Genomic DNA, 26,636 nt, shown 5'->3' on the forward strand with positions numbered 1-26,636 from the left:
CATACTCAGTGCCTGCACGCCTAGATAGGTATATGTTGTATTATTATTATTATTATTATTATTATTATTATTATTATTATTATTATATGCACTGTACCTATAGGGAGTTTGCCCATGTAATAATAATTTGCCTCGCCACCGCCCATAGCATCCGGAACACTGCCAGCTAAACCAGGTTGACAGGCTCCAGCTGACGGGTAGCTGGATCATTGACTTTGGCGGCTGCAATGAGGCTCTCACGCCTTGAAGGGAATACGAGAGTTCACAGGTAAGAAGGCCCCCGAGCCCCCCCAACCGCATCCGATCCTTGGCCCTACGGCCCCTTAGGTCTTTGTAGCTAAGGTAGGTAGGTATCAAATGGAGGCTGAGACTCATTTGTACGTATATGCACACTCACGCCGAAGTCGGTTTAACCTGGCGGCGACATGGACACCTTTTTCCCATCCAAAACATCCGGATAAACTTCAATAACACAGACGGTTCGTATACTACTCCGCTTCTTAGAGGCGGGCCAAGGCCTTGTCATTGGCGGTAGCCACCTCGGGACTGGTTAGCCTATGATAGCGTGGATTCGCTTCAAGTAATCTGCCAACGTGTATTACAGTGGGTGAGTGGCCTACAAAGATTTGACACTTTTCACGAGTTCCAGCCTACGAGAGAGAAATCATAAGCACTTTGAAGCTTGCGCACTCCTTCACGCATCTGGCCGGGCTAACCGATCTGATATTGTAATGAGACCTGATGGCAGGTCTCTTTAGCCTAACAGCTGCGACGTGGACAAAAAGTATGTCGATGCCATAAGCTAAGCGGGCTCTTTGCAGAAATCTATGCGGGAATTCTACACGTTTTCCAGATCGTGTTTTGGCTTACTCGCACCGTGCACACCGGACCTCTGCGGATATATCACTTGGCCTTGATGGCTTTTACGTATTTAGAAGAGTTGCAATGCCATTGTCAAAAAGTGGCTTCTTCGTGTCGGCAGGTCTTAGTGTCTTATTCGTCTACCTGGACAAGTGCACAGGCGGTGTTCCCACCAGCTCGGTGGCGGGCAGCTGTTTACTGGCTGGTTCCGGTTAAAGGAAATCCAGTGCCTGGTAGAGGATAGTCCCCTCGTCCCTTGTCAACACCAAGGACCTAGAACCACCAACTCGCCTGTGGGCCAGGGCGGCCAGGGCGGCCAAGAACCTCATCTTGGTGCCATCGACCAAAACCCTCAGGCCCATTCTGCAGGTCTTGTCTCTCTTTGTGAACCTTGGGGTCCTGCATCAAACGTCGCTCCCGCATTACCCATCCTTTCTCTGGACTTACTGAACTCTCGACTCAACACTACATTCCGAACATTCCACACGCCAGAACATCTGTACACGCAGGCTCGCACAAGGGTCCATTGTCATCAGTACACCACGCCTGTAACGACTTTGCACCCTCAAACGCCTGCACTGACACGAATCTCACCACCAACTCAAAACAACAAATCCTCATCCCGCCGAACTTCCCCATCAACCAGTCGCCCTCTTCTCGAGGAGCCGGCCATGGCAACCTCCCACCGATCATGAACCTCCGAGATAGGTAAACAGTTTGCAGAGAGTCTCCAAGACCTGAAATGAGAACAGTGGACCAAAGATGCGCATCTCGATACGAGTGCAGTTGGCACTCTTGGTGCTCTTCTGCTCGCTCATCTCACTCATGGTCCTGGCTTTGGCCGTGGTACGTTCCTTCGACTATCGTGACACAACCATGCTAAAATCGTCAAATAGTGGTTCCAAAATTATTCCTTCATCACGGACATTAGGCTGTCGAGTCTCTCATTGACCGCCTCCTTGAAGTCCGCGCAGTTGTCCAGCACGCTCGACCTATACACCGCCCAGGTCCGTTCAATAAGCACGCGCATTCTTGTTCAAAACGCGCTGGGGAGATATTACCTGGGCAATAACTCAGACGAAAACTGGGTTCGCTCTCGCAGCGACCTCGAAGGAGCCCTAGCCAACGGAGGACTCCTCGTTCAAGCCGCTTTGTTTCCAAACACCAACGATGGTAACGATACCTCGGTCCACGGCCTTCTCAACGTCACCGCCATAGGTGTGAATGGCACGGTCAAGCTGCCTTATCTGTCGCCGTCTGGTGACGAGGTCTATCTTGGAGACATTGACTATGGCTACCCTCCCTCCCTCTTTCCCAACCTTACTTATGGCCCTGTATTGCCCGGAACCAACTGGTCCAGTGTATCCTACAACGGACGCACCATTGGAAAAAACGATGCCTTATATCTCGGGCCACTGATCGTCAATGGGACTTACTCATTGCTCTCCGTGACGGTAGCACTCATCAACAACACCTCAGCCTCCGATGTTCTAGGCTGGCTGACCGTGGTGGTCAACGCTTCGCTTTTTTATGATATTCAGAGTTCTCCTGAAGGACTTGGCCACACAGGGGAGACGCTGATCATCAGTCCGAATACCACCGACAACCAGTTCCCAATCGATCCATTAACCGCAACCCCCCAAGAGCTCGGCGAGCTCCCTGTCAAATTCGTGCTTCCTCCACACAATTCAACTTCAAGGGGGCGACATCAAATCAGAAGCTCCCTGCCCAACGCATCACTGCCCTTCCTTGCGTCGCAATATCCAGCTGTCGTCTCGGCCTGGACCAAAGACAACAATGCAGTCAACAATGCTGGCGCATACATTTCGACGCACAATGAAGACGGCGAGAGAGTTTCCGTTGGATATGCCACTTTGTCTGCCCCATTTGTGGATTGGGTTCTTGTCGTAGAACAGGAGTATAGCGAAGTGGTCGCTCCGATCCAGCACCTACGAAATGTTGTCTTGATTTGTGTCTTCTCCCTGATTGGCGCCATGTTGGTTATCATTCTCCCGTTGGCACACTATTCAATCACGCCGATACGTCAACTAGCTGCCGCAACCGCAAAAACGGTGGAGCCCTACCAACCTGACGACAATAGCGAGTATTCCAACCCTCACGGCGGGACAGTCGTGGATACGGAGGAAGTTGACCCTGATTATGACCATGACGCAGCAAGGAAAGAAGGCTTCCTTGGTGCTCTGACCAAGTTTACCAAACCTAAACAAACCGAGAGAACGTTGACCCCTCGAGGCCTGCGACGAAGAACCTTTAGAATTCCTAGCAAGGTTCCCGAACGAAGACATCTCATTACGGATGAGCTTACCGAATTGACGCGCACATTCAACGAAATGTCAGATGAATTGACCATGCAGTATGAACGTCTCGAAGAAAGAGTGAGAGAAAGAACTGCGCAACTTGAAAAGAGCAAGAAGGCTGCAGAGGCAGCAAATCAAAGCAAGACATTATTCATCGCCAACATTTCCCACGAGCTCAAGACCCCGTTGAATGGTATCCTAGGTCTCGCCACTGTATGCATGGGCGAGGATGATCCGAGTAAAATTCGGTCTACCCTGAGCACCATCTATAAATCCGGGGACCTTCTTCTCCACCTTCTGACTGATCTGTTGACATTTAGCAAGAACGAGGTGGGGCAACAGCTATCTATCGATGAAACTGAGTTCCGCTTGAGCGACCTCAGTACACAGCTGATCCCGACGTTCGAAAAGCAAGCCAGGGAAGGGCAGATTGATCTCAAAGTCTTGTTCCTCGGAACCAACGATGCCTTTGGCGACACCTCGGATTATTCTGGCGAACATCTGTATGGACCTGGTGGCACTGGAAGAGTGAGAGACATGTGCCTATGGGGAGACAAGAATAGAATTCTACAGGTTTTGATGAACTTTGTCAGCAACAGTCTCAAGTTTACTCCTCCGCACGGCTCGGTCACGGTACGTGTGCGTTGCACTGGTATTATGGAGGCGTATTCGAGTCGAGCTGGAAGTGCAAGGAAGTCCTCGTTGAATTCTCGGAAAACATCCAGTAACAAACGGGTCAGGATGTCGGATGCATCACTTGTGGCGCCTGAGACTGGCTCGGCCGACAGAAAGGACGTCGCCGCCAACAGCAATGAAGACTCGAAATTGAGCATCACCGTTGCGGGTGGCACGACCCAGATTTCCAAAATCGTGGAACGTCAGCGATCCATGTCACCTCCTCCTCTGAACACCAAGGATCTGGCATTCGAATTTGAGGTGGAGGATACGGGTCCGGGAATTCCTCCTGAGCAACAGCAAATGATCTTTGAGCCTTTTGTGCAAGGAGATCTTGGCTTGAGCAAAAAGTACGGAGGCACCGGACTCGGCTTGAGCATTTGTGCTCAATTGGCGGCACTCATGGGTGGTGACATATCCCTTGACAGCAAGGTCGGCGAAGGGAGCAAATTCACAATGCGCCTTCCACTTCGTTATGTCTCGGAGAGAAGTGCATCCATGGCATCCTCGACGCATAAAAGCCACTCCAAAGCCAGTAGTCTTGTTGGCCAACCATTGCACGACGCAAGCGACTCCAACATGCACCTTGGGCCTGATTCGACAACCTCGATAACGCAGAGCAGCCGTGACGACTTGGCTGGCGAATCGAACTACTCCAACATTCCCCGGATTGTGGGACTGACTCAACCCTATGTCGCAAAAGATTCCAAGACCTCTTCCGAGGCGAAACTGAAGGAGATCAAAAAGGCAGAAAATGCAGCAGCTCAAGGCGGGAGAAAGGTCCGTGTCCTTGTTGCAGAAGATAACAAGGTCAACCAGGAAGTTGTCCTCCGCATGCTTCAGTTGGAGGACGTGTATGGTAAGTCGTTCTTCACACTTGATGGTGACGGTGGGTGTTAACCAGAGTCGCAGATGTAACTATTGCCAAGGACGGTCAAGAGGCCTTTGACAAAGTCCGAGACTCGATGCACAGCAAAGAGCGATTTGATTTGGTGTTTATGGATGTGCAAATGCCAAACCTGGATGGGATCCAGTCAACGAGGTTAATACGAGAAATGGGGTTCACATCACCGATTGTGGCCTTGACAGCATTTGCTGAGAAGTCAAATGAAGACGAATGCATGGCGTCCGGGATGGACTTCTTCCTTGCCAAGCCGATTCGACGGCCAGCACTGAAACAAGTGTTGAAGAAATACTGTGCGACGATACCCGAGGAAGAAAACGAAGGAAGCTCCGCGTCAGTACCTCTTGCCGGCGACCTTAAAGTCGATACCAACATCAACTCTGTCAACGGGTTTATGACACAGAACGGGACGGGCCAAGCAAAGGACGGCGGGGCAACAAACAAGCGTTCGGAGCCGTTTGACTCAAATGACGTGTCTCCGTTGTCCTAAGCCCTATGATGAAGTCTTATGCACCAAAGAAGGTCGAATGTGTATGACGATTCATCAGAAGAAGACGGAATATTGCGTGGTTTCCCATGGGTTGGATGGCCGCGACCCAGTTTAAAAAGCACAGCGGAGGCGCAAGGGGATTTTGTTTATAGCAATATGGGTTTTGTGTTTGAAGCTGCTCCTTGTTGGGATGCCACAGATGCTGGGACTGTGGTGCTGGGGGCAAAACGACGACCCAAATGAACAGTGTCGAGATCTAGCGGTATACACGCCCGCGTTGTGATTCGGATTAGCCACACAACACAGCCTGCTATCAGTCGACCATGTAACATGACTGACACTTTACCGAGCCGGCGGGTCCTTATCTAATCACAAACAAGAGTTCGCAGACACATGAATTCTCTCGTGGTAGAGGGTCCGAAGGCGAGGAAGTAAAGAACTAACTTTGAAGGACGATTGTCATAGTGGATGATTGTGATATACATTTAGTTAGGTATGTGCTGTCTCTAGTGTACCTTGTGTATATATATGTAGATGAACGTCTTGAACGGCTAAGAAATGACGGATCGACGAGATTTCCATGTGTTAAGAGTGTACTCAAGAGTCAGCAATAATAAATAGGTACCTAGGTAAGTAATAAGCATTCCGGAGATATTGTTCCCTCATGAGGTACATGGTGGGGTTTGTGAACAAGATCTGCTCAGATCTGCGTCTCCATTCAGTGACATCACCAATCTGGTGTCGATCGAAACTCTCCCACCACGGGCCCAGATGCATTCAATCAAACAGTAATGGCAGCCAACAATAATGATAAACAAACAAATTAAGCACCACCTCTGCCTGAACTTTCCTTGGCGGAGGACCTCTTTTCAGCCAGAGGTCACGGTGGCGTTGAGGTTGATGGATGACAAGATGATTATTTTTATTGTTTTCGTCTTCCCCTTCAGCTTTTCCCAATCACGGACGTGGCAGATTCCACCCACCAGAATAATGTGAGGGGCTTCTCCTTTACCCACCACGTACGCTTTTGAATAGAATGCCAGCATTCTAAACACTCCTTCAAAGTTTTTTCGTCTGCGGGTCTTGTTCAATAACAGAACTGCATGCTCAAGAGCAGTCTTCTAGCCAATATTTGGACGCGCTCCTCGATTGGAAGATATTCTGGACTACTTCCACCATCAACCATGGCCATTGGCACGAAGCGCAAAGCGAGCGTGGTCACTAAAGACACCGGGGGCAAGAGATCGCGCTTCCTCCCTGAAGAAAATCGCTCGATCACATCTGCAGCAGGCCCAAAAGCCAATCCCAACTTAACGGAAGCTCAGTACAAAGACTCGACCCTTGAGATCGAACATGGCATCGTTCTGCGACAATACTATCCACCCGAAATGACCAACCAGCGCGCATTAGATTACACTGCAGGAAAAATCGAGAGACCCATCACAACCTTGAGTCGGGCCATAGACACAACACAATCTCGACGCGATAGCGTTGCTGTTGGGAATGCTGTAGTGCACTGGTTCAAAGCTGACACGCGCACCCTCGATAACAAAGGGCTGTCTCTGGCAAGCGACAAGGCCAAATCAGGAGGTGTTCCGCTAATTGGCGTCTACCTGGTTTCGCCCCAGGATTTTGAGGCCCATTTGACTGCCCCCGTGCGCGTGGACTTTGTTCTCCGAAATCTGGCTGTCCTAAAAAACGACTTGGCCACTCTAGATATCCCCTTAGTTGTTGAGACGGTGGACAAAAGGCGGAATGTGCCGGGGCGATTGATCGAGCTGTGTCAAAAATGGGGCGCCCGCCATGTCTACTGCAATGCCGAGTATGAAGTTGACGAACTGCGGCGAGAGGCTTCATTGACCTTGGATTGCTTAGACCACGGAATTGCCTTCAACGTTGTCCACGATACCTGCGTGGTAGAGCCAGGAGAGCTGTCAAGTGGCTCTGGGAGCCAGTTCTCGGTTTACAGTCCCTGGCATCGGAAATGGTGTGCGTATCTCAATGCGCACCCTCGACAGCTGGATGAGTATCCTTGCCCTGAGAAAAACCACAAAACCGCACGAAAAAGTTTTCCACAATTGTTCAACGTTGCGATCCCCAAAGCACCAGAATCCAAGAGTCTGTCCAAAGACGACGAGGTCAAGTTTCATGCCATGTGGCCCGCGGGTGAGCATGAGGCACAGGCACGATTGAAGAAATTCCTGGCAGAACGGATCAGAGTGTATCACGAGACGAGAAATATTCCTTCGGGAAATGGTACATCGACCATCAGTCCTCACCTGTCGGCGGGGACATTATCCGCGCGAACGGCGGTGAGACTAGCGCGGGATGCAGCTCCGCACAAGAAGTTGACCGACGACCGCAAGCAAGGCCATTCCATGTGGATCGGAGAAGTGGCCTGGCGAGATTTTTACAAGCATGTTCTGTGCCACTGGCCTTATATCTGGTATGTTTGATGACAAGTTTGGGGCATGGACAGATCGGGCTAAATCGAGTAGCATGAACAAACCATTCAAGCCTGAGTACAGCAACATCGAGTGGGAGTATGACCTTTCGCAGTTCCAGAAATGGACCCAAGGTCGTACAGGGTTTCCGATTGTGGATGCGGCAATGCGTCAGGCTTCAACAACAGGGTACATGCATAACCGATGCCGCATGATTGTGGCATCGTTCCTGGCGAAAGACTTACTGATTGACTGGCGAATGGGGGAAAAGTGGTTCATGGAACACCTCATCGATGGCGACTTTGCATCCAACAATGGTGGATGGGGATTTAGCGCAAGTGTCGGGGTTGATCCACAGCCTTACTTCCGCATCTTCAATCCGCTACTCCAGAGTGAGAAATTCGACCCGACGGGCCAGTACATTCGCAAATGGGTGCCCGAGTTGAGGGATATCAAAGATAACAAGGGTATTCATGATCCGTACGGCCGCGGCTTTGAAGCAGTTGCAACCAAGGCTGGGTACCCGAAGCCAGTGGTTGAGCACAAGGCTGCAAGGGAGAAGGCGTTGGCCAGGTACAAAGCTGGAATCGGGAGGACAACGGCATAGTTGTCCAGTGAGCAGGCGTTCGAGTGCCCAATTCTGCATCGCAGAAGACGACAAGGAAAGCAGAGAAACGGGCGGGTGTAGTCTGATCGAATTGTCAGTTTCATAGCCGGAAGGACACACGTACATCAGCTGACGAGGTCATAACAGATGGGATGATTTTGTTAGCCAGGGCAGCCACCGCCGGGCAGGAGTTGAAAGGAGACTGAAGAACGCGTCATTCACCAAATTGGAGGAGGAAGGGAAGGCTATGCTCATTATCATTGCGTCCATCCATTCGTGCAGGGAGTGTTGCGGATATGTTGCTGACAAGTTTCAGCGAGATTCGTCAAAGATTAAGCTTCTGGGAACCACGGTGCTTATTTTGTTTTGACAGCTGTCATGGACATGAAAGGGAACGAAGGCTCGAGGGCGGTGCGAGTGCAGAATGGAAAAGGAGAGATATGTGGGGAGGACGAGTATCGGGAGGTTGAGGTGTGGAGATAAGGGGTTGCTGTATAAAGCCGCGTCCTGGCTTTGTTGGCTTCATTTGTCTCCTCAATAAGGTTTTGTTTGGTGGTGTTAGCTGGTGTAGCGTCATGATAAGCGGACACGAGGTCTCGGGTATCATTTTGACATAGGTGCTATGTGAAGTTGGGGGTATTCCGGAAGAAAACTGCGGTCGCATGGCACTGTGTATATGTACTCGTAGATATATGAATACTCATATCTGGGCTTTTGTCAGTGAGCTTGGTATTGTAGGGGAACTTGAGAAGCCTAGCTTGCAATTCCAGGATTGTGTCATGCACGCGGGTCCCTTGTAACGGCATATGGGTACAGCAATTGCGGATCATGCAAGTTGAGACTTTGCAGCACGCGACACAAATTCTGGGATTGGGTTTAGGGATATCCCTATTGCGGAGAATAAAAGCGAATGAGGTACGACGAGGCAAGGTTCTGAAGGGTTTTCAAGCTTGTCAGAAGATGTCAAAGACAGCCACGACAGGCCACAGACAGCACAAAAGTCCTTTTTTCCGGTGCAGTTCTGGTGTTGCATTCAGACCGATTACGCGTTCAGGGCAGCCACCAGCCGCCAGCCGTCAGGGAAAGAGCATTGGCTGACGACGACTCCTCGGCCGTTGCCCAGGTAGTTTTCTTCTTTCCACAAGACCCCGCACCCAACAGGTGCACTGAGGCAGTTGCGTCAGGCCAGTGCTTGACATCGGCAATGTCGGCATCATGCTAAGCAAAGTGAGTGTTTGAATCTGTACTTACGCGTACTTGTGCACGGGGAGGTAAGAGACGGTAGGATTCCCAGAGACAGGAAATCAGGGAATTGGGAGGCCCAGACGCATTATTGAAGCGAAATAGTGGAAAACCACACGGACCAACGATGAGCCACAATCGTGTCCAGTCTCGATTCCAATGCTTCAAACTCTATGTCCATAATGGGTACTTGTATCTTTTCACTCTCCTGATATCAGCACCACAGAACTTTGATATTGATATAAGGCATAACTTCTGTTAGGCCTCCCAGATTTCTTTAACTGGATATCATTGTGTGGTTCTTGAGTGGTACCGCCTACTCAAACAAGGCCAAGACCTTAACAGGGAATTGGCAAACCTCTCCAGCGGCAGGTGCAACCACAACCACAGCAGGCACAACCAGCAACATTTAGTAGCACCCACCAACATCCACGGGCGCAGCCCACAGACATCCACCAACACCACTCCTTTTTATTAACAGCCAGCATTTTATACTTACAGCATTACAGCCCTCGCGCCGCTACAGCCACTTGGCCCCGAAAGAACCTCCATGCGCTGCCATCCTGGTTATTATTGATGACTGCAGCTCAAGCCTCCGTGATCATCAAGCACCAGTCGATCAATCCACCGTCAAAGCACGAAGCACGGAGACAACTCCCAAGAGCCTAACCCAACCACAACCACCACAACTCGTCCATTTTCTCCACCCTAAGCATAACCACGTCGTCATTCCCTGCTTGGCTTCTGCGAGACCTCTTCCTCCGTCGTCTATTACCTGGGTCATGACCAGGGTTCAACGGCCTCACTGTTGATCGCCCCATCTGCCCGGGAGCCGCACGCCTCTGGTTGAACATCGAACCTTGATCAAGTCCCATCTTCGCCCGTCATCTTTAAAGACTGTCCACATTGTCTTTGATTCACATACTATTTCTGTCGCACCAGAGATTGGGTCTCCAGCTACAGCCTTGCCCTTACCCTCCCTCGCCTGTCCTTCGTCTCACCGTAACACCTCCTTGGTCAGACTTCTCAATCACGCTCACACCCCAACCGTAGCCTCCGATCTGTTGCCCATTTAGCACACCGGGATTGATCGACATTGCACAGCTTTTACTTTTGGGCTGGACCTCCACACACGACCACTTTCCTGCTTGGATTTCATACGCTGTTCATCTCCTTTACTTTTCAAATCTTTTCCCACCCAACTGGTTCTCAGTACATCTCTTTAACAACACTTCTCGCTGGACGAGACAGCTGCACTGGACATCATTAATACCACTTTTCAACCAGACGCGGCTCTCCCCGCGGCTGAAACACCACTCCAACTTGAATGACCCCGTAACTTAGGGCCCCAGACCACTTCACAATGTCAAGCCACCACATCCCGTTTCGGATAGCAAACTTGTACAAAGCCATTCTCGCCATCTTGTTCTTGTCTCAACTCTCCTTCTTGGCCAATGCTGATGCCGACTTCCTCGACGTTCGCACCAAGCTTGACAGAGATCGCAGCGGCAAAGGTGGTGACCCCACCGACAAATACTTCCACGAGTCAACCTTCCACCCGCATTACGATGGACGCTTTGCCGAACAAGAGATTGGCAAAGAAGTACGCCTGCCTCATCTTACCGCCTTGATGCAGACTTTTCTCGCCACCATGGCCGACATTGGTGCCGAAACCTGGATTATGCACGGCACATTGCTGGGTTGGTGGTGGAACCAGAAGATTCTCCCTTGGGACTCAGACATCGACGTTCAGGTCTCCGAGACCACCATTGGCTTTCTTGCAAAGTACTACAACATGACTGAATATCATTTCCGTTTACCAGGTGTCCAAGATGGTCGTTCATATCTTCTGGAAGTCAATCCTCATTACACCATTCGTGGAACCGAGGACCGTCTCAACGTCATCGATGCTAGATGGATCGATACAGAGACGGGCCTTTTCATCGACATCTCTACCGTTCGAGTCGACTACGACGCCAGAAACCATGGCATTCAGGGTGCCTTGATATGCAAGGACAAGCACAGGTACAAGGTTCGTCGGTCCACTGGCTCTTGACATCTCCCTTTCATCTCCCCACTCTCCCCCCCCAATTCCTCCCTAGTCCTTCTCAAGTGCTGACAAGACGACCCCGAATTTAGGAACAAGATATCTTTCCTTTGCGGGACAGTTTCTTCGAAGGCATCCATGTCAAGATCCCCTTCGAGTATTCAACCTTGCTGGAAGAAGAGTACGGCAAAAAAGCCCTTACTCTGACAAGGTTTGAACAGTATGCTTCCCAATCTCACCCCCTCTCTCCGTCCGGATTCAGTGAACCCGATGCTAATCTGTCCGCCTTCTCTGCCCTCACAGCCACGAATTCAACTCGACATCCAAGATGTGGGAGCCATACGAGCCAACCCCAGAACGCAGCACCACACGCCGGAGAAAGGATCGCCCGAAACGGCCAGGCAGCGCCTCGATTAATCCTCCTGAACCGTAAAATAGGGCCTTCAGTCTCGAGGTTCTTACTTCGGACATGAAACATAAAAATGTGGGAGGGCTAGGTATGAGTGAGCATACACACGACAATGTGAGATTCTTCCGTTTAGGGGCTTGTATATATCCATGTATATATACATGGCATCAAAGGTTCACGGCAAATTGGGACATGATAGCTAGCAAGAGCGGCATCGATTGGAATACTGGGAAAGAGCAAAGAGCGCAGACAGCATTGAACACTGGTCGGTTGGTTGGCATTAGCGAAGGCGTTTATTCACTTGCACACACAAAACACATACAGCACCTGTCGATTCTATCCCTTCTCCCTAGACTGCACCCACTCAGGAGTGGGAACAAAGTTTGATGTATCCAACATTGTGCATAGGGGGGCTTCCCCCTCCCCCTGATTGTTTGTTCCCAAGGGCGTCATGGCCTCCGATGGTGGCCGAACAACCAGCCTAGGACAGAAGCAAACAAGAGATGCATAAACATCAATACCATGTCACCATGTATGTGCACCACTGGGTACTTGCCAAGGGGTGACGGCAAGTTTCCACATAATCAGAGATAAAGAATGCCGTGATGCATTCTACTCCCTACATAAGGTAGTACTACCGAGTTCTTACTAGTACCAGTCACAAAATACTCGACACCCTCTGGTAGAAGACTGTGGTTCTGGGTCTGCCATTTCTGTATCTACAGACCAAAGCATCGCGAACCATACTAGAGCCTTGTCGTAAATACGATACGCTCTCCAGACCCTTCATGCTTTCTTTGCAACCAACCTCTGATGCTTTTTCATCCTCGCCTTGTTGGTACATGAAACAAATTCAAAGTTGGAAAAAGAAAGGTAGCACCTGCGCAGGCAAACTCCTTCACTCATAGATCGGACGCTTCGTGTTCCTCTGGTCTACTCTGCGACTTTCCGTTCTTTGGCCCGCCAAATGTATCTTTTCAGGGCCACGCTTTTTGCACGCTGAGAGTAAAACGTGTGACCCGAACAACCCGCCTCAGCCGAAAGTCCTGTGAAGCTTAGTCTCATCCAACCTAGTCCAAAGCTCAGCGTAAGCCGTCATTGATTAATAGACAGCCTAAGTTGTCTGTGCGCCAGATCAATAGGCTTCTCTTCCACAGCCATCTTATCCTCGTTTCGTATACAATCTGGCCGCGATGTTCATGCTCCAAAGTTCCTGGAATAGCAACTTGGCCGCATACGGCAGATGAACTTGACTGATTTTGTTCTTGTTGTTGCAGTTCTTGCACTCGAATGAATTCTTCTTCAATTTGGCAATCACCGTCATCAGTCCGCAAATGTCGCAAACATGCACTCGGAATGGATCCGACACATCGAACAGTCGCTCCTTCAGGAACGAACTGGCTCCGTGAGCGATCATGCAATCACGTTCCATTTCGCCGAATCGTAAACCACCGTCTCGCGCACGACCTTCCACTGGCTGTCGTGTCAAGATCTGCGTTGGCCCACGAGCACGTGAATGGATCTTGTCATCCACCATGTGCCTCAATCTCTGATAGTACGTCGGCCCAAGGAACACTTGAGCCACCAACTTCCGACCGGTGTGTCCGTTGTACATGACCTCAAACCCACGAGACTGGTAACCCATCTTGCGCAACAGCTCCGATACCTGTGTCACCGTCACTTTAGTGAAAGGTGTAGCGTCTCCCTCATCGCCGCGTAGACTTGCCACCTTTGACAATTGGCATTCAATCAAATGTGCAATTGTCATTCGAGAAGGAATGGCGTGCGGGTTAATGATGAGATCGGGTACAATCCCTTCCCGCGTAAATGGCATGTCTTCGTGTCGGTATGTGATGCCAATGGTGCCTTTTTGCCCGTGACGAGAAGCAAACTTGTCACCAATCTGGGGCACTTTGGTGGTCCGCACTCGAACCTTGGCAAATCTGTGTCCTTCAGAATTGGTCGTCAACATGACTTGATCCACGATGCCAGACTCGGTTGATCGCAGTGGCGTTGAGACATCACGTTTGACATGGTGCTTCTGTCGTTGACCCAACTCCTCTGCATCCGGCGCCATAGGTGCCGTCTTTCCGATGATAATGTCCTCTCCACTGACACGAACTCCTGGAGCGACAATTCCATCTTCATCAATCTTGTCATAAGTGCCATGTTTCAGGCGAAGGGTATCGGACCTTGTCGGTTTCTCAAATTGCTCGACGACAGAGTGTCCAACCGCTTTCTCCTGGTCATTGTACACACGATAAAACAGCGATCGGAACAATCCGCGATCGATCGAGCTTTGGTTCATAATGACGGAATCTTCCTGGTTATATCCGGAATAACATGCAATGGCCACAATGGCGTTCTGCCCAGCGGGAAGTTCTCTGAACTTGAGATAATCCATAGACATGGTCCTGGCCAGGGGCTTCTGCGGGTAGTAAAGAATATTGGCCATGGTCTCCATGCGTTGATCAAAATTAGTCAAAAACACACCCATGGCTTGCTTGCCCATGGCCGACTGGTATGTGTTACGTGGCGATTGATTGTGGTCGGGGAATGGAATGATACTTGCACACACACTCAAGATCATACTGGGATGAATCTCGCAGTGGGTGAAAGTGTGCGAGTGAGGATTTAACAAGGGATCATTTCTCCTCAGAGGATCATCATCTTGCTCAATCTCCATGCCCATCGATCTGGCCTTGGAATCAGCCAACGCCTCGGGCGTCATGACAATCATGGCTGTCTCCTCTTCTTCGGCATCGAGATACTCAACGACACCAGAGTTCAACAGATCTTCCCAGCCGTAGGGTCGAACTTCATCATTGAATTGGAACCCGCTTTCACGTAAATATGCTGTCTGGTCGAGTCTCGTGATGTGGTCTTTGTTGAGGACAAGATCGCCGCGGTTGTCTGCAGAAGGGTCGTTCTCAACGACAAACAATGGGCGAATAATCCTACCAGCATCACCCGAGATATTGAACTCCTTCTCTCGAATGTCCCAAACCAGACTGACTTGTGGGTCGAAGATGCCCTTTCGTCGGAGCTTGCGAAGATCATCAACCAGACGTTTAGGTTCACGGAGTACAACGGCAAACCAAACCCCGTCAACAAAGACCTTGGTGGCTCTAGGGTTTAGCCGCGGCTCCCAGTCTTCCAGAGGCTCAACGTGCTTCTGCAGGATGTAGTTGAGCAGTGGACCAGTTTCGTAAGAATTAGTGACCATAGACATAAGTGACAGATTCTTGACCAAACCACATGCTTGACCTTCGGGGGTTTCTGACGGGCAGACATAACCCCAGTGCGTATTGTGCAATTGTCGCGGTTTGGCAATTTTCCCTTCACGGCCGATTGGGGCATTGGTTCGTCGAAGATGCGACAGGGTGGAAGCAAAGGTATATCGATTAAGCACTTGTGACACACCGGCCTTTGCCTTGTCTAGCTTTTTCTGGTCACCCCAATTTCCTGTGGCAAGCGAGTACTTCAAGCCGCTCGTGATGATTGTATGCTTGAAACCGATAGTGATGTTGATGGGCTGCCCAGCTTCGACGCGCTTTTGCATGTACCGATAGAAGTCTTTGGTCGCTTTGTCGAAGGTCGAACGGAAGAGATTGCTCATAAGTGGACCTGCCAAATCGAGACGCTTCTTTCCCAGATGATCACGGTCGTCGGGTTCTGCTCGACCAAGAGCACATTTCAAAAGTCGATTGACCATGTAGCCAAGGAAGAAGGCTTTTCTCGCGGTGGCGTCGGGCGAGTTGCCGATGTGAGGAAGGAACTCCTTCTGCAAGATGTCCAAAGCATGTTTTTGACGTTCATGGGACTTCAAGGTGGGATTGTTGCCACGCCGAGCGATGAAATCTCTAGCCAGGTCAGCACCTTGAATAGGCTGACCCTCTTGTAATGATCCCATGAGCATGTCGATCATCTCTTTGTCACTCTGATCGAAACAGATCTTCTCCAAGATGTCCGCGTCAGACACGATGTCCAGAGCCCTGAAAACGATGACGAGAGGGATATCTTGTTTGACATAGGGGAGCTGGACTCTGATAGGATTTTCGATCTTTGTACCGTCAGGTCCGTCTTGTCGCCGGAAAAGTTTGACGGTGGTTTGAGACATCATGCGATTTCCGCGGTCAATAACCGAACGAATCTCTGCAAGATGAGTAAAGGGGGCTGGAGCGGCCTTCTGAAAGACTTGGACGATATTTCCAGCACTCCTCTCCTGGGCGATGAGGACCTTCTCGCTGCCGTTGATGATGAAATAACCGCCTTGATCGTAGGGGCACTCGCCCCAGGCGAAGAGATCTTTGTCCGACTGGAACCTCTCGCTCATAAGATGGCAAGTCATACTTCTCACCATGATGGGGATCTTGCCAATATAGACCTCGCGGTCAATGTCATAGTCGTCTTCATCTGAGCTTTCCCTCCAGAAAAGTTGAGAACCCGAACCGTCCTCTTTCATCACCCCCATATCTTCGGTCTGATCCTCCCAGGGCTTTTCTTTCGCGTAGTATGTTCTTCGTGTCATACGAATGTAGGCAGGGCTGGCGTAGGTCAAACTTCGGAGTCGAGCCTCGTGAGGCATGCAATCTGTTGTAACTCCATCTCCTTCCACCATGTTAGGCTTGCTAAGGGTAACTTTGCCAAACTTAACCTCGTGTCTCTTGATGACGACAGGATTTGGATCATCTTCGTCGACGTTTTGCGCATGGTCCAGAACAACTCCACCTTTCTCGTTGACCAGGTCCTGCATGGAGGATCTCATGAAGTGATTAAAGGAGTCGATCTGAAGAGAAGCAAGCTTTTTGATTTCGAAAAATGAATTGATGACCTTCCAGCAATCTTCTGAGGTGATGTCTTCGGGTTCGAAATCGCCGTTGGCATATTCGGCGCCATTTTCGCCATAGTAGCCATTCGGATCGTACTTTGTGTCTTCATAGTCGGCCATGGCGAGGATGTGGGATTGCGGTCAACGATGAGTGCTGGGAGTATGGTCGGAGGACAGTAGACGCTATGGCGAGGGCGGCGCCGCCGTGGCGCGAGGGCAAAGGAGAGATTGTCAGGGCACGGTTTGGATCGAGTGAGTGGCACAGAAATGTTAAGGAAGAGAAGGGACGACCATGAGACTCAGTCTGCGGGACGTGAAAGATTGACTGAGCAGAGAGTGGCGAGACGACCAATTACCTCTTGATTCGTTGATGAGGACGATGGAACCGAGACTGTAGCAATGAGGGCGTGGATGGAATGTCCCTCTACAGCGACTCGATGTGAACTTTTGAGAGGCGCGAAAAGGAAACCAGGGCGTGACAAGGGAAGTATGAGGAAGGAATGGCGCAGGCAGGTGCTAGAGCCTTGGCGTGGAGTTACGCGGTTGGATCTGGTTCACAACTAGCAAGTAGACCGAGTCAATTTTTGATCACGTGTTAAATGCTACATTTGTCCAGAGACACCTCCCCACGAAGGATAGAAGGATAGAAGGATTTAAGGATTTTACCCACGTTACTATTGTTGGCCTTTTTCAAGGTGCTTGAATGGGTATCTCGATTATTAGGATCAAGCCAACGCTCAAAGATTCATTTGCGCCATCCACTAAAGCAGCGCTATGCAAGGCGTCCATCAAAGAATAGCTCAGCACTCAACCTTCAACGCAAGAGATCAACGCTTCGAGCATTTCTTCGGTAGCTTTTGCCTCGTCACTCTGACTAGTGTCCATGCCGAGAAGCTGGTCTCTGAGGCTCTTCTCTAAAATCTTCAAGCCATCTTCGCCCAACAGAATCGTAATCGTTTGTCGTGCTCCATTGTCCTCGGCTACCATCCAGCTCAAGATCAGCTCGATCGACTGGAGAGAAAAGAGGCCAGCGTCGAGCCTTCGAGACAACCAATCGTCTTCTCTCTCCTCTGCCTCGGCTTTGGAGAGATCCTCCTGTTCCTTCTGTATCTCGGCTTCGACCTTGCTTAGCCGGATTTTATATTCTTTTCGCAACTCCACCAATTTGAGTAGCTTTTCGTAGTCCTTTTCAACAAACTTGGCTAGGGTGCGTATCCGGACCGCAGATCCTCCAGGCAGGTATCGCAGCATGCTCGCAAGCATACCTATCAGATGCTCGATCAGGTTGCGTTCGGACCTTTTGCTATTCATCAGGAGCCCGAAGATGGTCTTGAGTCCAGCTGCGTTGACCAATTTTGAGCATACAAGTGTGGCATGGCCTCCACTCATGGCATGATCAAGAACTCGTAGCGCGCGTAATTTGGCTAGTCTGGCTTCTCGCGTCATGATGAGACAAAGTTCAATACCTTCACCTTCAACAAACTTTTGTCCGGCTAGACGTTCCTCAACGAGGCAGGCCAGACAGTCGAACAAGTTTTCAGCAAACTCCTCCTCATCCGATTCCTTTTCAGGGTCTCGTTTTCGATAGACACTGAGGAGTTCTAGTAAGGCGTCAACGCCTTCTTTGGCGGCAAACCGATCTCTGTTATGTCGACTGCTCTGGAGAAGAATGGCCAAAATCTCGGCAGCATACTGGCGGTTTTGGCCGACTTTTCCTCGAGCATTAGCATCAACCTTTCTGATTCGTCCTAGGAGCCAGGTCATGAGTTTGTCGTTGGCTCCGACAATGTTGATATTCTGAGATTCAGAAAGGATGTTCTCGACTACGTTCAAGATGTGGTAAATACCGGCGCGGTCATTGTCATTTTCTTCATTTAGCCGACCAAGATTGCTCGTCAACAAGTCGACGACGTCGGCCTGCATCATGGCCTTGACCAAAATCTGCCACTGCTCTTCTGTGGTGGTAGAATCTTCATCGGTCAACTCGGCCAGGAGTTCGGCAACGGCGATGGCGATGTCTGTGTTCTCGTGGGCGAGCAATCCCACCAAGCTGTTGGCGCACCCTAATTTGACAAAGTCCTGGTAAAGTTCACCGTGCTCGCTCAGGAGGCTCAAGCCTTTGATCTCAGCATCGAGGTCTGCTTCACTGGAGACAAATTTCATGGGGTCATGTTCGTGTTTGGCGCGGAGTTCGGCATTTTTGTTGATTTTGCGCTCAAAATTGAGGGCGGTACGTCGCAGCCAGGCCGAATCGAATTTTTCTTCAGCGTTTGATTGCTCGTTCTGTTCGATAAAGTCCATGACCATTTGTTCCTCTTTTGTGACCCCACCCCCAAAAAAGCGGCCTTCTTCGTCATCGCCCAAATCGTCTTCCGGGTCGGCCGGCGGCAGGGGAGGACCGGATTCGACCTGGTCGTCTTCGGGAGGCTCATCTTGGACGAAGGCTAGTTTGCTGGAGACGCCGTTGGTGACAGAGGATTCGTGATTGCCATTTAGGGTGCCTCGCGGGGAGGATCCATTTGATATCTTGGAGGATTTGGAGAGGGGATTCGTAAAGGACGACGTGGGATCTTCTAACTTGCGTTTCGGAGCCGAATTGTGCGTCCGGAATATTTCATCGATCGAGGTCATTGTAACTCAGGCCTCGAAGAGACTAGGAACACGGTGACCATTGAATTAAGCGACGGGGAGGATGTATTTGAAAAAGAAAATACGGTTGAGAAAACTTGAAAGGATAAACAAGAGATTGACCAGGGACGGAACCAACATGTGTTGGAGTGTTGGAGTAATTTTGGCCGAGTGTCTCCGAATCCCTCACAAACCGGCCGGAGAAAAGGCGAGGTAAGAGCAGCGTGGGAAGGCTCTAGTCTGGCCAGGGAAGAAGTGGCAGGATTGGCAGGATTGGCAGGATTTGCAGGATAACACGGGTAAGAATTCCCTCTTACGTAGGCCTAGGCACAGCAGTACTCATACTCGTCAAACGTGGGAAACATGCCAAGAAGCATACGCCATGCTCTAGGGAGAATCATGGGAGTTTCTCGTGGCAGATCCACCTCTAAACCAGATATGCATAATTTTGTTCTTTCATCTTTCCAGGGGTCTACCACGTGTACTTTACTTGGATAAAAGACATTATTCTTCATCTCAACGACCAAGAACAGTCATGGTCTGCTACTCTTCGAAGAATGGATTGGTCTACGGCTTTGGGACTCTCGGGCATGTCTCTTCCAACGTAGCAGTATACATGCCATGGACCGGGTATTCTTGTCCTCATTTTTCACCCCCCTTAGATCTCCGTGGTCTCCTAACCCTACTTAGCACTGCCCCAGCGCTATTGGCCGGTCTGAGGTACTTAACATGGCGTGCCTGGCCTTTATTGCGCCGATGTACCTTCGCTCCCATCGGCCCAATTGCTCATGCTCAGCCTTAAATACAAGGGCGGCAGGACAGCGAATGACCCTTTGTAAAATTCAGTGCCTAACGAGAAAAAAAATTGTGATTTACTCGTCGAGGGCAAAGTACAGTCTCTCTATTCCACTAGTCATGCCCGAATAATGTCCGCAAGGATGCATTGCTGCGGATGACCATGCCGTAGAGGATACGTGGACGGATTCATCTGACGTCGGCAGATCAGTCGGGGTTCTAAACCTACAGTTATGCAGACGAGGTCACGGAAAATCTAGGACTCGGCAAAGACTCACTCTAGCCTGACGTGACAAAACCACTACATTTCTATACCCGAGTCCGCTGCCATTCCTAGCATCATCCCCTGGGCCATCAAACGGTAATCCCCGGAATCTTGGGTCGAACATGCCGCATTTGGCAAGACTTTTGTTGTTGTGAGGCTTTAACCCCAGCCAAGTAGGGAACCCAAATTTCCATTGCGAGCAGCGAATCCCGGTTTCACTCGGGGAAAAGCGTCAGGTTTCAACAGTGGACGTTGAAAAAATTACGTATGCAATGATTCAGTCTTTAGAATTCATACTGCTCTATGCCCAATCCACACTATCCTAATGGAATCGAATTTGGCTCGTACAAAGGCCAATGTCTAGCCACACCACACGTGACCGGTTATGTAGACTTTAGCAACACGTCCCCCCCCTGAAGCCTGCACCTCACTTCTTTGACTTCTTCCCCTTGGTCTGGGACTCGGTCGTCTCCCCCAAAATATCATCAAAAGTGAGGTTCGGATTAAAAGAAGCTGTAGGTTTCACTGTTGCTTCAGGCGGTGGCTCACTCACTGCTTCAAGTCCCAACTCTAGATGACTTCTGATTTTGGCAAGGCTAGGTGGAGCTGATGCCTCTGTGGGTATGGACGCTGGAGGAAATCTAGGTGAGGGCTGTGGACTCGAGTACGGCGATTGGTGGCAAGTCAGATATGGCGAAGTGAAATTCGCTCCGGGAAGGTGAGGCGGTGGGAGCGACTCCGCCGGATGCAATGGAGGAAGTGGTGGGCTCTTGGTGACACCTACCCACTTACTGGCGACAGTCCAACAGTGGCTTCGACGATATATGCCCTCGACGCTGTGATCAATCTGATCGGCGGGCAAGTTGACGATGCCGCCTCCACTGGAGACATTGTACCATGCTCGTGAGGTCGAGTGGTCTTCCCTCATCCACGGTTTCCCTCCCCGAGGTCCGACACAAAGAAAATACTCGACCGATTCAGTGAATTTCAGGTCTCTGGCATCCACTACCGCCATCGGCAGCGACTGCAGTACGGCATACATGAACAACCACTGTCCACAGCGAGCATCGACGATCTGGTCCAGCGTCTTGCCTTGGCCTAGTCGTCTTTCGTAGTGGAAAAAGTCCTGGATGAAAGCACTGGCGTTGATATTGTCGCGGTTGTACGACCCCAAAAGAACTTCGTTAACCTCGCTCGAACTCAGTTTCTTGCTCTGCATGAGAGTGGGATCGGAGACAACGACATGAGTCCGGTTGAAACTGTGGGCAAACTGTGGAACAAGTGGAGTATCAAAAGGTATTGGTGGCATGACGGGTGGAGTGGCCCGATCGTATTCGCTCTCGACTCTGCGGATGGCATGCTGTATTGATTCATTCATGTCTTGACTCTCAGCATCTTCCCCCATGGAGGGCATATCAGCTGTCCTTGGTGTGAGTGAAGATCGATCCACCAGCGTATCGTACATGTCGGTAAAGTCCTTGTACAGCTCGTTTAGAAGAATACGATTTAGACCACTTTCCTCAAAGTTGTTCTTCTTCGAGGATGCCTTTGGAGGCCACGCCCCGTAACGACGACGATAGTGAGAAATAATGAACCGGCGAAAGTCCAAGAAGCCCGCTTTCCACTCCTTGAAGCGTACCAGCTTGGCTTCGGTGGAAGACTGAGAGTTTGCGATTCCGGCAAACATGGATGGAAAGTCAAAATCGTCGAGTTTGGTTCGAAGAGTCATGAGGCGCTGCTCGATATCTAGACTTGCCCTTTCCAGGCGATTGATCGTTACTGGGGACATCTTTTCGTACTTGGGGCTTTTGATGGATTTGATGTCATGTAGACGACCAACGGCATGTGTAAAGCCCTCGTTGTACAGTTGCCATGATCTCATGGTCTCCCCTAGTACGATTGCCTCGATCGTCTTCTCCCTACTTGTACGAACATCGGCCAGTTTCAATTCGTCACAGTAGCCAGCAAAACTCGTGGCGGGGATGTGGCCAAAGGTCGCACCATCAGCGTTGGAAAAGCAGAAACGTTTGAGAAGGGTGCTGATGCAGGTGAAAATGGCGAATAGGGTAGGTTGTCTTGGTGTGGCAACCAAAGCACCGCCGGCAAGGAACGCAAAGAAATTGCGATATAAGACGACTAGTTCAAGGTCGTCACCATTGATGGGAACACTGGCGTGGTATAGATTTGCATCAAAGCCCAGAGGCAGATATACGTGCTTTTCTTGGCCCACCGAGGTCATAATGTTGGGAACGGAAAAGTTCATAGAGGGTTGATAAGTTGAGCTTTGCTGCGACGAGGGTCGAGAACGCTGCGGGTCGATTGAAAGATTCGAGAAGGCCGTCTGAACCTGGGGGAGATCGCTATTAGTGAAGACTGGGGCTGCCGGGGATTGTGCGCGGAGATTGACGAGTGCTCTCGAGTCGAGAAGCAGTGCAGAATCGACTCGAAAGCTTGGTCCTTTGCCCGACGAGGGAGGGAAGAGGTACATGACGGTATCGCCAGACTCATTCCACAATTCAGAAACCTGTGGCTTGGTTCAGCATGGGGTCTTATGACAGAAGTCAACAACTGACGCGTTCACCATTCAACAAAGGTGTGAGATCATAGGCAACATGATCTCTCAACCCAGCAATCCATGCTTGTGCCGTAGTGGGACCATCGGGGAACTTGTGTTTATCCGATCTACCTGGTAACCACGACTTCTTCTTTGAGACTTTTGCAGATGTGGGGGTGGGTGACCGTGCAGGAGATGCAGATGAACCCACTGGGATCAGCACGTTGGGCGTTTGTGGGCGGCTGAAGCTACCTGCCTGGCTATGAGGACTAGAATCACGGCTCACGGTCCTGCGATCTGGGCCACTGTATTGACGGCTTGATGGACGTTGTGGTACAGTATCGGTCAGAAAGGGAGGAGGTTGGAGAGGGGACATGTCATTGGCAAGGTCGATGTCTGAGGACGCGGTGAAGCGATGCTTGTGCAATCTATTGCCACCATAGGGAGAGACATGGTCAGGAGAATGAGTATATTGTGGAGAATCGATCTGATGGGAGTCTGGGGTTGGAGGTCTGCTGTCCCTTGAAAGGGTAAACAAACTAGAGATTCGTTTCGTCATATTTGGTCTGGCTTGATGAAATTAAGGACAGAGAACCCAGGTATGGGTTGATGTTGGAAAGGCTTAGAACCAGTGGCGGTAAACGATGGTGATCATCATGGCCTGATACTTTGATACTTTGATGCGGTGATACACGGCACAGGAGGGGCCGGGGCCACGCTGACGGGGTTGAGACCGGTGTTGACTCTTCAGTGGACGTAGTCTGTTTGTCGATGCATTCTCATCGTGTCTGGGATGTGGAGGGGATGACGCCCTTGACAAAAGATTGTGGTCTGGAAATTTGGCTGCAAATGGTCAACTGAATTGAAGGAGGGTGGGATCTGAGTTGAAGGGACTGAAGGGGAGATGGGGGTTTTCAGCAGCAGCACCGTGTTGCTCGGTGGTTGACAGCGTTGGGCCACGAAGACGATAGCAGGCGAATCAGAAATGTGTTTGGAAAGGAACAAAAACGAAGTCAAGCATCAACAGAACAATGGAATGACAGCATGGTTTGAGGTTGTCCAGTGAAGAATGAGAGGGCCAGAGGGCGAGGGGCAGAAAGAAAGGCCTGCGGTCTCGTGCCTGGAACTCCTGGTTTCCTGGTCTTACGGCATTCAAGAGACAACCAAGTGACAACCAAGTGACACACCCACCTAGAATCAGGTCTTGTCCATCTCCTGCAGGCATTCAACCATAGATGGAGAAGATGGACACGCAATGAATCTGAGACTGAATCAAGAAACTAGAAAATAGTAGCATGAAGCAAGCTACCTACTTAGTACAAGCCCACAAGCCTTGGATTCGAGACGTTGACCCTTGCACGCCTTAGCCACCCCGGCCACCCACACTACGTCAATCTTTGCTTGGACTGCCACCAACTGCAACTCTCTGCGACCTTGATTCCACTTTGCCATGGCAGGGATTCGAGATTCGCAGATGCTTTCTTTGTTAGTCACATTAGGCAAATTTTCATCTCTTCTCTCCAACAAGGTATGCAAGACATGTCCTATTCCTTGGTCAGCAACCTCGTCACCACCTCTGGTACCTGTTGTAAAGCGACGTTATTGCCAGATAGCATCGACGCCATCTCTCTTCCGTGCCCTTGAACAAATGACGCGCAGAACTTGGCACCCAGAAACCACGAGTAGCCCATCTGAGACGATGGGACAGACACAGACGCCTATCGACTTGTTCAAGGGCTGGCCAAACCCCCAACTTTTGCCACCCCACCAAATCAATGAGGCAGCAACACACATCCTGTCTAACCCTGACAACAAGGATGTTTTGTTCTATGGGCCAGACGAGGGCTATGGTCCTTTACTGCATCAAATTTCCAAATGGCTGTCGGCTTTTTATCCAACGCAACCCATCCCTCCGACGAGACTCTGCATCACTGGCGGTGCTAGCCAGAATCTTGCATGCATTCTGCAGACTTTCACTGACCCTATCTACACCAGGAATATTTGGATGGTGGCTCCGACCTACTACCTCGCATGCAGAATCTTTGCGGATTCCGGCTTTGACGGTCGTATGAAGGCGGTCCCAGAAGACGAGCAGGGTATTGATTTAGATTACCTTGAAAAGGCGTTGCGTATCAGCGAGGAGGAAGCAAACCGCGCTGGCAACCACGTCCCGAAGCTTAAGCCTGCCAAACCATGGAGAAAGATCTACAAACATGTCGTCTATACTGTTCCCACGTTCGCCAATCCCTCCGGCCGAATCATGTCGCTTCAACGAAGACGTGCCCTGGTTCGAATAGCCCGGAGATACGATGCGTTGATCGTTGCTGACGATGTCTATGATATGCTGCAATGGTCGTCATCTCCGAGCTCTCATATCTCTTCTCTTTCACTCGACCGCGCTGGTCTACCCCGGCTCGTGGACGTTGATCGAGAGCTCGATGGTGGCCCTATCGATACCTTTGGCCATGCTGTCTCCAATGGAAGTTTTAGTAAGATAGTGGGACCAGGCGTTCGCACCGGATGGGCCGAGGCCTCCGAAGCTTTTGCTTACGGTCTTTCTCAGACTGGGTCGAGCCGATCTGGCGGTGCTCCATCACATCTCACGGCTTCATTTATCTCTGACATGCTTGCCACGGGGACTTTGCAAGACCATATTCGCCATACACTGCAACCCGCCTATCATGAACGTTACCACATCATGATGAAAGCTATTCGAGAGCACTTGGTGCCCCTTGGGGTCACCACCCCGCAAGCAGACAAGGAAGTTGCTGGGGGTTACTTTATCTGGCTGACGCTTCCACCGCCCGTTAATGCAACGAACGTGTGGAGACATGCACAAAAGGAGCAGCTGGTGACCATCCCCGGGCCCAAGTTCAAAGTCGATGGTGACGAAAACAACGAAGCTACTCGATTCGATCGCAGTATGCGATTATGCTTCGCATACGAGGAGGTGGGGCTGCTTGAGGAAGGAGTGCGACGGTTGAGTCGGATAGTCAACCAAGAGATGCACCCATCATCTAAGACATCCGAGACATCATGTGGTTGAGGCAAAAATCACCCGCCACGCGACTGCGCGCCAGTGGCTCAATATGACAGCCTCCCACCACCACCACCCTCCTCGTAAGATCCGACTTGTCCTCGTGTCACGACTCAACTTCCTGAGGTTTGAATTCAGCACGCCCGATTTTGAATCTGTTTCAAAAGGTCTGACGAAACTTGACAGCATGTGTAACAGGGATTGCATTGATTCTAGCCTCCAGGCTTGGTGACTTGGGATTTGGTCATGGAATGGGGGCATGTCATGAGGTCTGCAACTGGTTGTAAAATAATGTTAACAATTGGACCATCAGACCCGAGAAACGTGGAATCTCCTGCTGAACCCCCAGATAAGAAAGAGGCTCCCCCCTTCCCAGAATTTTCAAGCTTTGCGTCTGTTTGCTCTTTCCCGCGGGTCGTTTGGAACTGGGCGGTCATGCCCACCGAAAGAGAGGGAGTAGGATGGAATCTGAGGTGGAAAGAGTAGGTCAATACGCCATGCTACGACGAGTCACTCGCCTGTTCGAAAC

General features: G+C 50.5%; 7 protein-coding genes across 7 annotated transcripts; 4 read left to right on the forward strand and 3 right to left on the reverse strand.

Annotated features, from left to right (window-relative positions):
• The first annotated feature begins 955 nt into the window (after positions 1-955).
• PV10_03600 (uncharacterized protein) lies at positions 956-5,836 on the forward strand. The gene is made up of 3 exons (XM_016368074.1): positions 956-1,707; positions 1,758-4,713; positions 4,767-5,836. Exons 1-3 carry the CDS (start codon positions 1,624-1,626, stop codon positions 5,246-5,248), a joined length of 3,522 nt encoding a protein of 1,173 aa, XP_016227592.1. The 5' UTR covers positions 956-1,623; the 3' UTR covers positions 5,249-5,836.
• Positions 5,837-6,432: 596 nt separating this feature from the next.
• Positions 6,433-8,392, forward strand: PV10_03601 (uncharacterized protein; the record flags this gene model as incomplete). Its single annotated transcript, XM_016368075.1, has 2 exons — positions 6,433-7,694; positions 7,747-8,392. 2 exons carry the CDS (start codon positions 6,433-6,435, stop codon positions 8,297-8,299), a joined length of 1,815 nt encoding a protein of 604 aa, XP_016227593.1. The 3' UTR covers positions 8,300-8,392.
• A 1,419-nt stretch (positions 8,393-9,811) lies between these two features.
• Positions 9,812-12,587, forward strand: PV10_03602 (uncharacterized protein). Its single transcript, XM_016368076.1, has 3 exons — positions 9,812-11,573; positions 11,681-11,808; positions 11,892-12,587. Exons 1-3 carry the CDS (start codon positions 10,905-10,907, stop codon positions 12,019-12,021), a joined length of 927 nt encoding a protein of 308 aa, XP_016227594.1. The 5' UTR covers positions 9,812-10,904; the 3' UTR covers positions 12,022-12,587.
• PV10_03603 (uncharacterized protein) lies at positions 12,536-17,297 on the reverse strand. Its single transcript, XM_016368077.1, has one exon. It carries the CDS (start codon positions 16,946-16,948, stop codon positions 13,160-13,162), a length of 3,789 nt encoding a protein of 1,262 aa, XP_016227595.1. The 5' UTR covers positions 16,949-17,297; the 3' UTR covers positions 12,536-13,159.
• Positions 17,298-17,410: 113 nt separating this feature from the next.
• Positions 17,411-19,725, reverse strand: PV10_03604 (uncharacterized protein). The gene has a single exon (XM_016368078.1). The coding sequence runs from the start codon at positions 19,457-19,459 to the stop codon at positions 17,636-17,638; it is 1,824 nt and encodes a 607-aa protein (XP_016227596.1). The 5' UTR covers positions 19,460-19,725; the 3' UTR covers positions 17,411-17,635.
• A 1,087-nt stretch (positions 19,726-20,812) lies between these two features.
• On the reverse strand, positions 20,813-23,955 carry PV10_03605 (uncharacterized protein). The gene is made up of 2 exons (XM_016368079.1): positions 23,090-23,955; positions 20,813-23,040 (listed from the first exon to the last, which is right to left on the reverse strand). The coding sequence occupies exons 1-2, from the start codon at positions 23,627-23,629 to the stop codon at positions 20,944-20,946; spliced, it is 2,637 nt and encodes an 878-aa protein (XP_016227597.1). The 5' UTR covers positions 23,630-23,955; the 3' UTR covers positions 20,813-20,943.
• Positions 23,956-24,769: 814 nt separating this feature from the next.
• PV10_03606 (uncharacterized protein) lies at positions 24,770-26,116 on the forward strand (the record flags this gene model as incomplete). The annotated part of the gene is made up of 1 exon (XM_016368080.1): positions 24,770-26,116. One exon carries the CDS (start codon positions 24,770-24,772, stop codon positions 26,114-26,116), a length of 1,347 nt encoding a protein of 448 aa, XP_016227598.1.
• Between the last annotated feature and the right edge of the window lie 520 nt (positions 26,117-26,636).

Source organism: Exophiala mesophila, assembly GCF_000836275.1.
Source record: "Exophiala mesophila strain CBS 40295 unplaced genomic scaffold supercont1.2, whole genome shotgun sequence".
NCBI lineage: Eukaryota > Fungi > Ascomycota > Eurotiomycetes > Chaetothyriales > Herpotrichiellaceae > Exophiala > Exophiala mesophila.

Excerpts from the sequence above, each read along its gene's own strand:
- PV10_03600 (XM_016368074.1), top strand. The coding sequence starts at position 1,624 with ATGCGCATCTCGATACGAGTGCAGTTGGCACTCTTGGTGCTCTTCTGC. Across the intron at positions 1,708-1,757 it reads TGGTCCTGGCTTTGGCCGTG|TGGTTCCAAAATTATTCCTT; the intron begins GTACGTTCCTTC and ends ATCGTCAAATAG. Across the intron at positions 4,714-4,766 it reads TCAGTTGGAGGACGTGTATG|ATGTAACTATTGCCAAGGAC; the intron begins GTAAGTCGTTCT and ends CCAGAGTCGCAG.
- PV10_03602 (XM_016368076.1), top strand. The coding sequence starts at position 10,905 with ATGTCAAGCCACCACATCCCGTTTCGGATAGCAAACTTGTACAAAGCC. Across the intron at positions 11,574-11,680 it reads AGGACAAGCACAGGTACAAG|GAACAAGATATCTTTCCTTT; the intron begins GTTCGTCGGTCC and ends CCCCGAATTTAG. Across the intron at positions 11,809-11,891 it reads ACTCTGACAAGGTTTGAACA|CCACGAATTCAACTCGACAT; the intron begins GTATGCTTCCCA and ends CTGCCCTCACAG.
- PV10_03603 (XM_016368077.1), bottom strand. The coding sequence starts at position 16,948 with ATGGCCGACTATGAAGACACAAAGTACGATCCGAATGGCTACTATGGC.
- PV10_03604 (XM_016368078.1), bottom strand. The coding sequence starts at position 19,459 with ATGACCTCGATCGATGAAATATTCCGGACGCACAATTCGGCTCCGAAA.
- PV10_03605 (XM_016368079.1), bottom strand. The coding sequence starts at position 23,629 with ATGACGAAACGAATCTCTAGTTTGTTTACCCTTTCAAGGGACAGCAGA. Across the intron at positions 23,041-23,089 it reads CTTTGTTGAATGGTGAACGC|GTTTCTGAATTGTGGAATGA; the intron begins GTCAGTTGTTGA and ends ACCAAGCCACAG.